Source organism: Mus musculus, chromosome 18 (genome assembly GCF_000001635.26).
Source record: "Mus musculus strain C57BL/6J chromosome 18, GRCm38.p6 C57BL/6J".
Classification (NCBI taxonomy): domain Eukaryota; kingdom Metazoa; phylum Chordata; class Mammalia; order Rodentia; family Muridae; genus Mus; species Mus musculus.
The window spans coordinates 44,009,497-44,023,654 of NC_000084.6; the positions used below are offsets into that span (position 1 = coordinate 44,009,497).

Consider the following 14,158-nt stretch of genomic DNA (forward strand, 5'->3'; position numbering starts at 1 on the left):
GTGTTCCTCTGTGGATGCTCCAGAGTAGGCTGTTTCTTTTGCCCTCTCTGATTTCTAGGAACTACCTGCCTTCGTTGGTTTGCAGCCACCTTTCAGTCAGCATGCTTACTCAGTCTTACAATCCTTCTGATACCACTACCTCTGCTTGAACATAAATTTTGTGATTAAGATGGATTACTCCTGAATAGTGCCCCCACTTCAAATACAACTGATTAGTACTCTTAATTCTGCATTTAGTTGTAACTGATAAAACAACACATTTACAAATGCCAGAACTTAAGATATGCATGACCTTCTGTCATAGTCCGACCTCGGCAAGGTTAAGTGACTGCCAAACTTTTGAATGGAAATCTTTGCTAAATACTATATAAACACAGCATTTCTGATTATCTTTCCTTTTTTTTATTATCAGGATGTATGTGATCAGTTTAGAAGCCAAATGAAAAATGGGAAACTCCTCTGCACTCGGGAAAGTGACCCTACCCGGGGTCCGGATGGCGCAATGCATGGCAACAAGTGTGCCATGTGTAAGGAAAGACTGTAAGTGTTTTCCAAAACAGAGGTTGGGCTGGGGGTCCAGAGAGTATAATAACCATGTTGCAGCAGTTTGAGCAGCACATCAACTGTTTTAGAAGTGAGTCCTATAACTAATGAGATATTTATTCACTTTAGTAGAAATGTTTCTTTCAATCCCTTCTCTCAGGGAAAAAGAAGCTGCTGAAAAGAAAAAGAAAGAGGATGAAGAGAAGAGAAACACTGAAACAAACAAGAGCGATAAGGAGGTAATATTTGAGACATATTAATATGTGAAGTTGGCAGGTTCACGTTATGGAGAGATAGATGATGGCTTGGAAGCTGGCATGAAACTACCTGTCAGAAAATGAGCTTTATTAATAGAGATGCATCCATGGGAGTCATGGCTGGACCACAGTGAACGAGGTGGTTCTAATGAGGGAGGATTCCTCATGGTGGAGACAATATAAAAGGACCATGAGGTAGCAGACAGTTACAGACATTCTAAAACCAACCCATTACTTTACAAAGTTAGCTTACAAAGAAATGCTACATCAAGCCAGGCGTTATGGTGCACGCCTTTAATCCCAGCACTCGGGAGGCAGAGGCAGGCAGATTTCTGAGTTCGAGGCCAGCCTGGTCTACAAAGTGAATTCCAGGACAGCCAGGGCTATACAGAGAAACCTCGTCTCAAAAAACCAAAAAAAAAAAAAAACCGAAAAGAAAAGAAATGCTACATCAGACAGCATGAGAGAAATACCTGATTGAGGGAAGGAACAAAAATGCCAGAGAGGTAGAGAGAGCTCTAAGGTTTGGGGAGCCTGGCCATAGCTCAAAGCCAGTTTCAGGAAATACATCAGAGTTGTCTGACTGGAGTGGCACAGATAAGAGCATTTATATGCAAGTTTTTGCCATAGGCATAGGAGACAGTGTGCAGAAATAAAAAAGCGCCTATTTTACACATTTATTTTGCCCCCACAAAAGTTAAAAGACCAGAATAACCTTAGGTGAAGTACATACCAGAGCCAGTGAGGGAGGTACAGCCTGATCTCTGATCTCCTAGACTCTATGACTTAGCATAATGACCACAGGTCCACCAAAAGCTGCATTGTAAAGCAAATTCATTTAGTTATTTTGAAATCCCCATTCTCTTTCAATACTTGACAGTAAACAAAAAGGATATGGCTAGCTCTATCAAAAATATTAGCATATCGCTCTAAAGCCCTAAAAACAACACATGCAGATACTACATATCCACAGGACGAGCAACAAGAATCAAAGTGTTATGACTAGCCACTCAAAAATACATACATTTGGAAAGTGCATGGTAACTTCTCCATATGACACTTGACTGCCACCTAGTGTTGTTTGGGGCTTTATAAATAGTGCTCACCTGTTCACAATGACAGCTGACTATTCATTATTATACAACGTATCTCACCAACTTATGAAATCTAATTAGAAAGACAGAATTGTAATCTCTCTAAATATAAATTATTGCTTTTAGTCATGTCAAAAGAGAAAAATAGATTTCTTTATGTATGCAAATAAAAATAAGATTTGAAAACTTATGTCTAAGCAGTTCACACACACACACACACACACACACACACACATGCACACACACACAAACTCTTATGAATTGTATAATTTTATAACTAAGAAAAGCCCAAGAGACAGAAATTACAGACAAACAAGATCAGGAGATCAATTCCCCAAAGCTGGCAGTAAGATAAAAATGAGTGCTAGTCTTCATGTGTGTGCAGTACTGTGCATATCTGGAAAAGAAAATAATTCCAGCTAATGTTTGTGAGACATGTAATACAGTGATCAGATTCTCAACTCCAGAGATAACTTTAAGAATTCAGTGTACTAAAAAGCGCAAATGTCTGTGGAAGGAAAGATGGTGTCTCCAAAGTTCTCTTTGCAGTTAAGGGAAACCCAAGGTAAAATATCATGGGAACAGTTCCCTTGACAATGTTTTAAGGTTAATTTTTTTTATTTACAGAAAAAAAACAGCTTTATACTCTTATAAATTAATGGCTTTGTTCTCTGTCATGTAAAAGTAAAGAAGTAAAAATGAAACTATCTAAAGAAGCTTCCTCATCACAAATCCATTATTTACTTTCATTTTTTTTTAAGTTTTCTGGGCCTTTTATAAAATGTAAAATGAGGATAATGGATGCACATCTCATGAGCCAAGATGTAATGTACATGGTAGAAAATCTCTTTAAGATATGATTGTGGAGGCAAGCTAGCTCAGAAGGTAACGGCACTTGCCACCCTGCCTGGAACTCTGAGTTAGATCCCTGGGATTTGCCTAAGTGAGGGGAGAGAACCAGCCAGGTGAATATTTTCAGTTCATTCTATATTTTTGCTTGGTTGCTTACTTGGTTTTGGAGACAGGGTTTCTCTGTGTCACCCTGGCTGTCCTAGAACTTGCTCTGTCGACCAGGCTGGCCTGAAAATCACAGCAATCCATCTGCCTCTATCTCCGAGAATTTACAATACCACCACCTGACTTCATTCTGGATTTTGAACTTGACCTTTTTATATGTGAAATAGTGAGTACAGCTGCAGACAGGCATATTCGGGACACAGCTTCAAAGACAATGTGTACAAATGAGGGGAGCTGTCTTAGGCAGCAAGGGAATTCCAATGAATGAAACATTATATTCTGTATTTCCCCCCTATGCTTCACCACCATGCTTCTTTCGGATGGGTAATGTTTAGAGTGAGGTAGTGCTGTGCCTCTTCCTCTGACTGTCCTGGTGCTGATGGATAATAAATGTCAGACTACAGCAACAATATGTTTCCCTGCCCTCTTGTCAGGATAAATGCCATGAATACCGGAGCATGCAGCTAGATGGAAGGCTGATCTGCACCAGAGAAAATGATCCCGTTCGAGACGCAGATGGCAAGATGCATGTTAACAAGTGTGCTATGTGTCAGATGATGTTGTAAGTGGAGAGGCTTATCAATGAGTTTAATAAATCAGCTTGCTGGCAGAAAAGAATTTCTGTCATTGAAAAATCTGTGACAATTGGTTTCACACATTATAGATACATACATCCTCATTTATGAATGTACAATTTGTTTTCAAAGTACTCAGTGAGAAACTGTTCTTTTAAATAAGAAACATAATCATACCTGAGGCTTCTATGGTGATACATTTCCAAGTCAAAGAAAGGAGTTTAGACGCTGATGAGAACCATGTATTTCACGGAACTACAGGTCATCTTAAATATTGAAACAACTACAATGACCATACATAATAGTTTTGGTGGAGTTTCAAAGATATAATATTTTCTAAAATGTTCTTAAGATTTGAAGCATCTTCCTATGTGAAAAACAAATAAAACTGGGAGTTTAAGTGGAACACAACTGTAAAAGTGTCACAGGAGAAATGAAGTTATTGTCTATATGATAGGGTAAAATAAACACTATTCTCTCTTTCTAAGATTTATTTATTTTATTTCATATAAGTATGCTGTTGTTGTCTTCAAACACACCAGAGGAGGGCATAAGATCCCATTATAGATGGTTGTGAGCCACTATGTTGTTGCTGGAAAATTGAACTCAGGACCTCTGGAAGAGCGGTCATTGCTGTTAACCACTGAGCCATCTCTCTAATGATACTCTCTTGATAAATGACAGTCCTTTAGACTTTGATTCAGGATAATAGTAAAGCCACTGAATCAGTAAATGTTGAGACCATTGCCGCAAAAGGATATGGGCAACCCTGCCATTGGAGACAACATGTACAATGTATGTCTAGATGTTTAGAGTCTTGAGACAATAGTATTAGATTTGTTAATGTTTAGTATCAGAAAAATACTTGCTTAAAGATAATTCAATGTAATCCTAGTAATAATACTACTGTTTCTTTTCTTTTTTTTTTTTAATTCTGCAGTGAGCGTGAAGCTAATGAAAGAAAAATGAGAGAAGAAAACTCACGCTCCCAGCCCACAAATGAAGCAAAGGTTGTGTTTTAACTAAACCTTCAATACTAAATCCTTGACCTTACCACTCATTCTCAGAATATTACCTTTCCATATAGTTAATATCTTTAAATAATAAAGATATTAACTTTTTACTTATTCAATTTTTGTTTTGACTTTCTTACTTTCTGTTTTAATATAAGATACACACACACACACAAACACACACATCCTTTTAAAAAATCTTACAGAACTCTCCTACAGTGTATGTGATTTATTGTCTTTCTGTCTAGCAGAATTATGACTTGTAAAACCAAAGGACACAGCTTTCTTTCACAACAACTGCATGCTTATCTTGAACACTTTAAATGTGAAGGGAGGCTCTAGACATCTTGTTGATATTGACTCTGACTCGTAACAAGTAGACATTTCAAGCCTTCTGTTCATCTTCCCTTTGATGACTTCCTCTGTTTTCTCCAGATGACTTTCCAGGCATCTGTGAATCAATCGTATGCATGTATTATAATACTTTCTATCTTTGTGTCTCAAGATTCCAAAGAAGGCAGACATCTTCATTTAGTCATTCACAGTGACCATTACATTTTCAGCACAGACTACTGTGGGAGTCTCCTTAGCTTAAGAGTGTGGAATTGTCAAAGGAGGCAAGATGAGTGGGCAAAATCCATCAGAGATGAGATGTGTCTATCAGTCTTGTCTTATGTTTCCTTATCTTTCAGGACCAGTGTGGAGAAGTTCATAACTCAGTAGAGGATGCCAAACCGAGGCCAGCCAGGAGTTCTTTGCCCTCCATCCGTGGGATCAGTAAAGTGAGTACCAGCCCAGAACCAAAAGCTATCTCCTAAAGCCGAGTTTGAGAAAACCACCATCAACAAAGGAAAAGCTTATGCTCATCTTCCCTCGCTCATTTACTAGGATGAGTGCAGTGAGTTTCAAAATCTCATGAAGAATGAAAAACTTACCTGTCCAGAAACAGATGACCCGGTGCGTGGTGCTGATGGAACCTTTTATCAGAACAAGTGCCACATGTGCAGAGATGTCCTGTGAGTAGTATCATTACCCTCAGAGCCAGACGGCAGGGAACACACACTTTTACAAATTGCTGTTTGAATAAATGTATGTGCTCATGAGTCCAAAGAAATCTAAAACATAACCAAAGGCCACAAGTTAAGAACAGTTGATGCAGCAGAAAGAGTACTTGGGTCTGGAGATGGGAAATGAAGTTGTGTATTCTTATCAGGGTGCTCATTCCAAATCCTTGATCCAAAAGTAAAGCCATTTAAAAAACATAAGTTGTAGACTTTAGAATACATTAATAATAAGGATCTCATGGGATTAATAATTTGAATGATAGACAAACACATTTCAAGATTGGTGCACATGAGAACAATATTAATACTCCTTAGGTTTCCATAGAGAATGGCTTTTGAGCTAAGGATGGATTAACAGTGTTGCACAGTGTTAGCCACCTTCATGTGTTTTTTAAACCTTTCTTTCTGGTCATATCCTGAAGGAATGTCCCCTCATCTTTTCTCAAGACTGTCTATCTTTCCATGAGAAGACACAGAGCTAATCCTTGTGAATGTTCTTTTTATATATTATTTTTCTTTCTTCTTCCAGTAAAAATGAAGCTATGAAAAGGTCTGGGCTTCAAGAAAAGTCATCAGACATTAGGTCTACTAAAGAAGGTGATCCAGAATTTTCCAGCTCCTCTAGGGTAAGAAGCGTCTCCCTGGATTTCTCGAGTCAGCTGCCCTTCGTCCTCTGGGACTAACAGTTCTTAATAACAGCTTGAAGAATGGCATCATAGTTATTTCACTGGAGCAGCATAATGAGAACCTTTGTTTACAAGTCTTGCCATATGCACAGGAGGTAGAGTAGCTGAGATAAAGAAGCGCATTTTCTTTACATATTTCTTTTGCACATCACAGAAGATAAAGACCAGAGGAGATCCTGAGGAGACAGAGCTAGCAGGACCTAATTCTTTCAGAATAGAATCTGAGCTCTTAGAGTAATCAGTATCTTGAAGAAGCAGGTACACACAAAGGTTCATTGTGAAGGTAATTAATTTTTTAAAAGTGAAATTGTTCTAGCAAGATTATTGTTCTAGAATCCTTCCTAGAATTGTGACCCAGCTTACGTAGCCTCATATTGTTAAAGTGTCCTTTCTACTGATCCATTCTTGGTTTCTTCTTGCATGCTAATATTCTCTGGTTAAAAGAAGCCAAAGATTATATGTTATGTCAACCCAATATGATGTCAAATAATATGTGCATTTAAATAATATATATCACAGCCCACTTCAATTCAGATGCAATTAGGAAAATCAAAGCTTCTCCAATCCCATACAACCCCTTGAAAGTTCTTAAGAAACTCTGCTCTCTATTTTACCTGTGCAGGACTCTGACATGTGCAAAAACTACCGAATATTACCCAGAATGGGTTATCTTTGCCCAAAGAATCTAAACCCTGTCTGTGGTGATGATGGCCAAACATACTCCAACCCTTGTATGCTCTGTCATGAAAACCTGTGAGTACCCATACTGTACCATCTCTACTTCCAGTGTAGAGGTTTCCAGCTGTAATGTTGCCAACAGTAGTGCAATGATATTAACTACATCTATTTGAAGGTATCAATTAATCACCAGACCAAAATTCAAAATTTGTGGCTTATCCTTCTCATGTTCAAAACAAAAACTATATAATAGTATTTCTTTTAGTACAACTGTTTTGTTTCTATTACCTTATACTTTAGAGTGGTAGGAGAGCAGAATGGTGATGAGATCAGAATAATTGGAGAACATCTCTATAAGCCCATGCAGAGTCATGCATATTCATGAGAATGTGACACATGGGAGAAGAAAGCAGTTGAGAACCATCTCAAAAATGGTTTCTGTACTACCTACAACATCTATGATGACTATAAGACAGTCATTGGTTTCCCATCACCTCTAAGTCTTCCTCATAATGAGCCTAGTCCATTTCAATAGAAAGCATACTTGGACAAATGACCCATATGATGTCTGCTCTAAGCTTTATTATTGTTTATACATCTTGGGTGATTATCTCAACCCTTGAAGTCTCAATTTCTTTGTTGAAGAAATTGGAGACAATACCTTAAGATGCTAAGTTCCTGGCTACTGAGCAAAATTTGCATATGAAAGCATAGTTTAAGTCCAAAGAGTGTTCAATTCTTCCACCAATTGTTTTAGCTTTGTCAGTTTTCTTCTCAAATGCTGATTATGCAATAACTTCTCATTGCCCCTATACACATCACTCACATTCTCTCAGCTTTCCTGTAACCAATTTTCCTTGGAAGTACAGTGGCAATGCCTCATAATCAAAATGTGAATATGAACTGTGTGTGTACATGCTGTTGTACCTGTACATACACCATGGTGATAGGTCCCGTTTTAACATCAAGATTTTATAACCTGATGTGGATTCTTGTTATTGTCTTAGTACATGGGCGAGCCTATAGAGCACAAGTGATTTGTCAAATATCACAAAACTCATCACACCCTTGCTTTTCCGGGTCTAAATAATTGAGGCTTTCCTATTGTATGATTGCCATCTCCAATGTGGTGGTTTCACTCTCATTTGTGAGACTGTAATCTCCTTTGTTAATATAAAAATGGAATACACTGTGTGGATTCAACATGTATCATCTCATGGGTTCCAGGATTATATCAATGGAAATTAAATATTTAAGGAATGAATTAACCTTTCCAGGGATTCAGTATATATACTTAATTCTACTCCTAAATCCATCATTGACTTTTTATTATAAACTTGAGGAATTTTATCATTGGCATTATTTAATCACACACTTTATTAAGCATGCCAATCCAGGGTGACCCTCTAATCAAGAAAGCTTCATGGACAAAAACATGTACTGAAAGGTTAAAGCTGCCTGCAGCTAAGGAAGTTGGGACTAATGTGAAGACTCATGCTTCTCATGGAAGAGAGACCAATTGTGTTCTAAGGGGTTCAATGAAACTATAGTGATGCAACTTCACACTAGGCAATGTCCAAAATCAAATTCTGCTTCTGTGGTAGATGGTGGATCCTTCCCCCTCACCACATATGAGATGTGGAGTCTTCCTTTACAATATTTCTTAAGTGAGGGGTCTTGAAGGATCTTGAAATTCATTCAAATATTATTACAGGTTCTAGCTGTATTGCTGTATTTTGTTCTATTGTCTATCCCTAAAGTGATATTATAGATACATGATATAATCAAATTTCTCTCCGAGATCTAATTTTTTCTTCGAAGAATGAAGTCACATGAGCGAGTGAGATGGTTCAGCTGGCTATTTCCACCTGCCTACCTGAATTCAATTGCCAAAACCTGCAGTGAAAGCCACAAATTGGTTCCCAAAAGTTGTCCTCTAACAACTACATCTGTGCCATGCTACATGTGTGCCAGTGCTCATAACACACACATACACACGTGGACACACACAAAATCTAAAGGAGATTAAAATTTATGAAAGATCTTTGTATTAAGAACCTAATGACTATTATGGTTGAAATGTGATGAAATAGGCTTAGAATAAGGTAAGTTAGGAACAAAAGAGAGCACACATCAATATACTAACAGGGAAATGGTTCAATGAATATCCTGTGCTTTAGACTAATTTAAGTTTGCATGATCCTCAAGTATTACTTGCATTTGTTTCTTATTGTATCTGAGTATTTTCCTATTATTGAGACATCTCTTCTCTTTTAGGATGCGTCAGACTAATACACGCATACATAAACAAGGAGCATGTGAGGAAAGCAGCAACCTGAAAACAGTATCTACTGGCACACCTGCATCTGTGAGTGCACTGGCATTTGGAGTTAAGGTGGTAGTTGTTGAAGGTCCTATTTTGGTTCTATTGCACTGGAAAATGAGAATTTGTCTGGCCAGAGAAGTCACACTAGTAGGTCATATGACTCCAGAATTAGCCACATTATTACAGGATGATTAAATAATAATTGAAGCATATGGTAATAAGCATAGACCAATTATAAGATGAGACAGAGGCCAAGAGAGGCAGACATTAACATCCAGATCGAAACTTTTTCTTTGTAATTCTCAAATCTCCAGAATTTAATTTGCAAAGAATTTAATTTTCCTCTATGCTAGGAGATACCTCCTACTTCAATACTTAACAAGGTATTTGAACATACATTATTTAGTTTGGAATTCTCTATGATGACTCTATCTGAAGTCATTTTCCCAAGCTAGATGGCATAGAACTTGATAATGTAGAAACCTCTGAATGAAAATAATGTGTTATATAAGATAAACATGAGTTTGATATCTCGTTTTTGATGTTTTTCATGTAGGATATTTCTAGTGAATCACATCTAAACTCTTAATATCATAATGAGTTATTGAAAACATCCAATAATATACATTGACTTTAGGATATTTGTCCCAGTGCTAAAAATTAATGTTATCTATCATTATATTATTATTATCATTATCTGAAGAAACAACCTAAAGAAGAAGGATTTTTTATTAGATATTTTCTTTATTTACATTCCAAATGTTATCCCCTTTCCTAGTTTCCCCTTCGGAAATCCCCTATCCTCCCCCTCCCCCTGCTCCCCAACCCACCCATTTACACTTATTGACCCAGGTATTCCCCTATACTGAGGCATAGATCCTTCACAGGACCAAGGGTCTCTCCTCCCATTGATGACCCACTAGGCCATCCTCAGCTACATATGCAGCTGGAGCCATGAGTCTCTCCATGTGTTTTCTTTTATTGGTGGTTTAGTCCCTGGGAGCTCTGGGGGTACTGGTTAGTTCATATTGGAAAAGTCTTAAGTATGAACTTAAAAGAAACACAAATGCAGGCACAGTTAATAGTTAATATGAATAAATGAATTAGTTTAACTAATTGTATTTCAAGAAAATTATTTATTTACAGCTAATAGTACTATATAATATTGACATTTACTAGAAATATTATTTATTATACTCCATTATGATGCCACATAAGACTTGAGAAATAACAAAATTGGTAAATATCTACTTGATTTGAAAACCTTAATCAAGCCTATTCCATGGCATGGGAAAGTACAGGTGGAGAGATTTCTAGTCTCAGATCAACAGTGGGAAGACACACTGTAATTGGCTGAAGGCTGGAACCTTCCAACTCCTTCCCATGTGAACTTGCACCTAACTTAGCTATGCTAGGCCTTCATACACATAAATAAAAGCAATTGAACCAATTTTAATGCATGATTGTTTGCTATTTTATTGCATATTAATTATTAGTGGCTTGCTTCCTATTGTATCCAAAGAATACATTCTTCTTCCACCTCATAATCCCACTTAAATACATATCTGAGAACAACAAGATCCTAGTAATTTTCTGAAAGCTCATTTTAATAGAATAGCCTTGAACCATGCTTCTCTGTAATTTTCATCCTGTGTGGGTCACTTGACAAGAGTAGTGTGAGTTTCACTACTCTGTGAAACTCACCTGTACATTACACAGAAATAAATTTCTTTAATGAAGGACTGCACCAGAGGCATGACCTAACTTGGCAATTTTGAAAGCCACTAAATTATGAAGCATATATCCTTATCAGTGAGACATTGCTAATGGCAATGTTTATTATTAGGAGGGAACACAAAATCAATAGCAGAGTTAAACCACTTTTGCTTTGCGCCCACCTCAATATTTGATGCATAGTAGGTGCTCAAGGTAATGGTTATTACAGCATATAGAATGTGAGCGTGATTTAATATCCTTAGATCATGGCACAGATTAATGCATTATCTTATGGTTCGACCATATCCTTGTAGTTTTGATAAGTTCTAGCACCTAACTTATCCATCTTCTTTCCCAGGAAAAAATGATGCAATGATTGGTGAAATTACAGAGAAAAAGCTAAGCCTCGATTCTGAACTGCCTGCCTTCACCATCTGTGTATATAAAGAATTCTTCAAACTCATCTTTTTACTATAGAAAATAATGCAGAGCTGTTGGTATTGGACTCACTGGTTTTCAGTCTTTCCATCTCTTTCCTTCTAGACTCAGTGATCTGAGGATGTGGAGAAGTCTCCACTCAGTCTATGCTCTGGAAATCTGATCACAATGTTGTCTATCCAGCTGCCTGTTTAATAAAAGTAGAAACTCAGCAGAACATCCTTTTGGGGATTTGTTTATGACCGCTAGATAATAGAAATATATTTTAATAGTAGCTGAATATATGGTGCCCTTTGTCTTGATTAAACACAGTGGTAGACAAGTTGCTGCCATTGTTGAAGAAGTGGGGCAAGATGGACTCTGAGGCAGCCAGTACATGTATGAAGCTACCTGTTAACATGTCAGACCCCTACCTAGTATTTGTATTTCCATAAATACCATACCTCAATTATATAAGTTTTATAGTTGACAACATCCATTACTTTCTCATAACTAATTATTTACTTCTTTATAATATTTTTGTTTAATTTTTGAGATTATACCATAGCTTTTCCATGCTAGAGTGTGGGAGAGACTAAAGAGATGAATCTACAAATATATGTAAATCTCAAGAATGGCAATCTCCAACATAAATGTTGTATGAGTCATATATGTGTATGTATGTATGTGTGTGCATATGTATATATATACACATATATACATATAATTTTAATTTTGAGTAGTTAGCAAAACAACTAGATAAAACTAATTCTAATTGTTATCTAGTACTATATATCACTTATTAAGTCAACTAATATAAATGTTTTATTTAATAAATCTTTGATATTGGTGTATATTTTCCACTATTAGTACCTCTAATTTGGACCAGTCTTCTTTCAAGTGTTCATTGGCCCCATGGAGCTGGAGGTGGCTGTAGTGGATAATGTAACTATACCATGGGATAACGATGGAAAATCTGAGAAAGATACATGTACTAGATAGGGATGACATGAAACAAAACTTGTGGCTTCAGGATCTCTGCTGAACTCCGCTACTCTCAGAGTTTAGTTGCTGATGTTCTGTGGTAGTGGTAGTGGTAGATACCAGGCTTACACCGGAAAGCACAGAGAATCTTACATATATTACATAGTCACTCTCAGCTACAGAAAAAAATGTTCACAGTGGGACTGACCCATTTGGATCTAGGAAGTTAATTTTGTATTTTCTCTCTGCTCTTTTGTTTTTATAAATAAATCTCCAATAAGCCAAATAGAGGATTTTATGATTGTTGTCCTTTGTAACTGAATGAAAATTAGTCATTCTTTATGCTACATTTTTCTGTGTCATCAAGAACGAAGACTGGATTATCAATAACCATTTGTCAAGCATGGTTGAGCTATGTTCCTGATAATTCCGCTATGAACAGGATGAATTCAGAGATTATCTGAAGCTGTCTTCTTCATGCTCATATGTAGGAAATATAGAAATTCTCTTTCATGAGCTTTTGAGAAATATGTTTGTCATGTCATTTTTAATATTTTGTTGATGTCTAATCAAGAAAACCTTTATATTTCATATTAAATACAATATGCATAAAATTCCTTGATTTAGCCAACCCAGTATATTCATTGTGAAACTTTGTTTCATATTCAAGTTCATTAAGAATATTGGCCTATATACAATGTATGAAGCACAGATAATTTTAGCCTTTAAATCCTAACCACCAAGATGTCTCCTTATATAAGAAAATGATACAGAATAACAAAAGAAAAGAAACAAAGACAACCAGTATTTACAGCCCTCTTAAGTGAGTGGAATTTGGAATAAGGCACACCCTTGGAATGTACATTCACCAAGAAGCAGATCCTTCAATCTTTTCCTCCATAACTTCCACAGATTTCCCAAGCTCTGTGGAATGTTTGGCTATGCATCTGTTTCCATCAATTCTGGGTAAAGTCTTTTTGATGACAGTTAAGCTAGGCTCCTGTCTGCAAGTACAGTCGAATATCATAATAGGTTCAGGGCTGGGTTTTCTCTCATGGAATGTGTCTCAAGCTGGGCCAATCATTGGTTGGCCCATCCCTCAATTTCTGCTCCATCTTTTACTCCTGCACATCTTGGCTGGGTTAGTGTCACCGTCCATTGGAAGTCTTGCCTGGTTACAGGAAATGGCCTATTCAGACTGCCTATCCCCCACTGCTAGGAAACTTAGCTAAAGGAGTCATAGATTGCTAGGAGTTCCCATTGCATTACATTTCTAGATATCCCAGCGATGCACCCACCCCAATTCCAGTTCTCTTTCCCAGTATTCTCTCCCTTAGTTCTCCCTGCACCTCATCCCTCCTGCTTTCTGACCCCACCCCCTTCCCCACACAGCCCCCTCCATCCATTCACCCTCTCCAATGTCTAATGTATTTCAACTTCTTAATGTTATTTATACATCTTCCCCTGGGCCATCTTTGTTACTTAACTCCTTTTGGTCTGTGAACTCTATCATGACTATCCTGTGCGTTATGAGTAATAACCACTTATATGTGAGTACATACAATGTCGTTCTGGGTTACCTCACTCAGGATGATCTTTTCTAGTTTTATCCATCTGCCTTAAAATTTCATGGTGTCATTGCTTTTAATGCCTGAGTAATAATGCATTGTGTAAATGTACCACATATTCTTTATCCATTCTTTGGTTGAAGGACAACTAGGTTGTTTCCAGTTTCTGGCTACTACAAATAAAACTCCTATAAACATAGCTAAGCAAGTGTCATTATGG

General features: G+C 37.1%; 1 protein-coding gene across 3 annotated transcripts in view; it reads left to right on the top strand.

Moving 5' to 3' along the window:
- The window catches only part of Spink5 (serine peptidase inhibitor, Kazal type 5), a 62,943-nt gene extending 49,952 nt beyond the window's left edge, over positions 1-12,991 (top strand). For 2 of the 3 annotated variants that reach the window (XM_006526279.4, XM_006526280.4), the window contains 10 exons: positions 413-540; positions 704-782; positions 3,346-3,473; positions 4,427-4,496; positions 5,192-5,281; positions 5,388-5,515; positions 6,093-6,189; positions 6,872-7,002; positions 9,205-9,295; positions 11,328-12,987. In XM_006526279.4, coding sequence (XP_006526342.1) covers positions 413-540; positions 704-782; positions 3,346-3,473; positions 4,427-4,496; positions 5,192-5,281; positions 5,388-5,515; positions 6,093-6,189; positions 6,872-7,002; positions 9,205-9,295; positions 11,328-11,345 — 960 coding nt within the window. In that variant the 3' untranslated portion in view covers positions 11,346-12,987. Of the gene's footprint in view, positions 1-412; positions 541-703; positions 783-3,345; positions 3,474-4,426; positions 4,497-5,191; positions 5,282-5,387; positions 5,516-6,092; positions 6,190-6,871; positions 7,003-9,204; positions 9,296-11,327 lie in introns of all 3 variants that reach the window. The other variant, NM_001081180.1, reaches the window with a different exon arrangement.
- Positions 12,992-14,158: the final 1,167 nt, after the last annotated feature.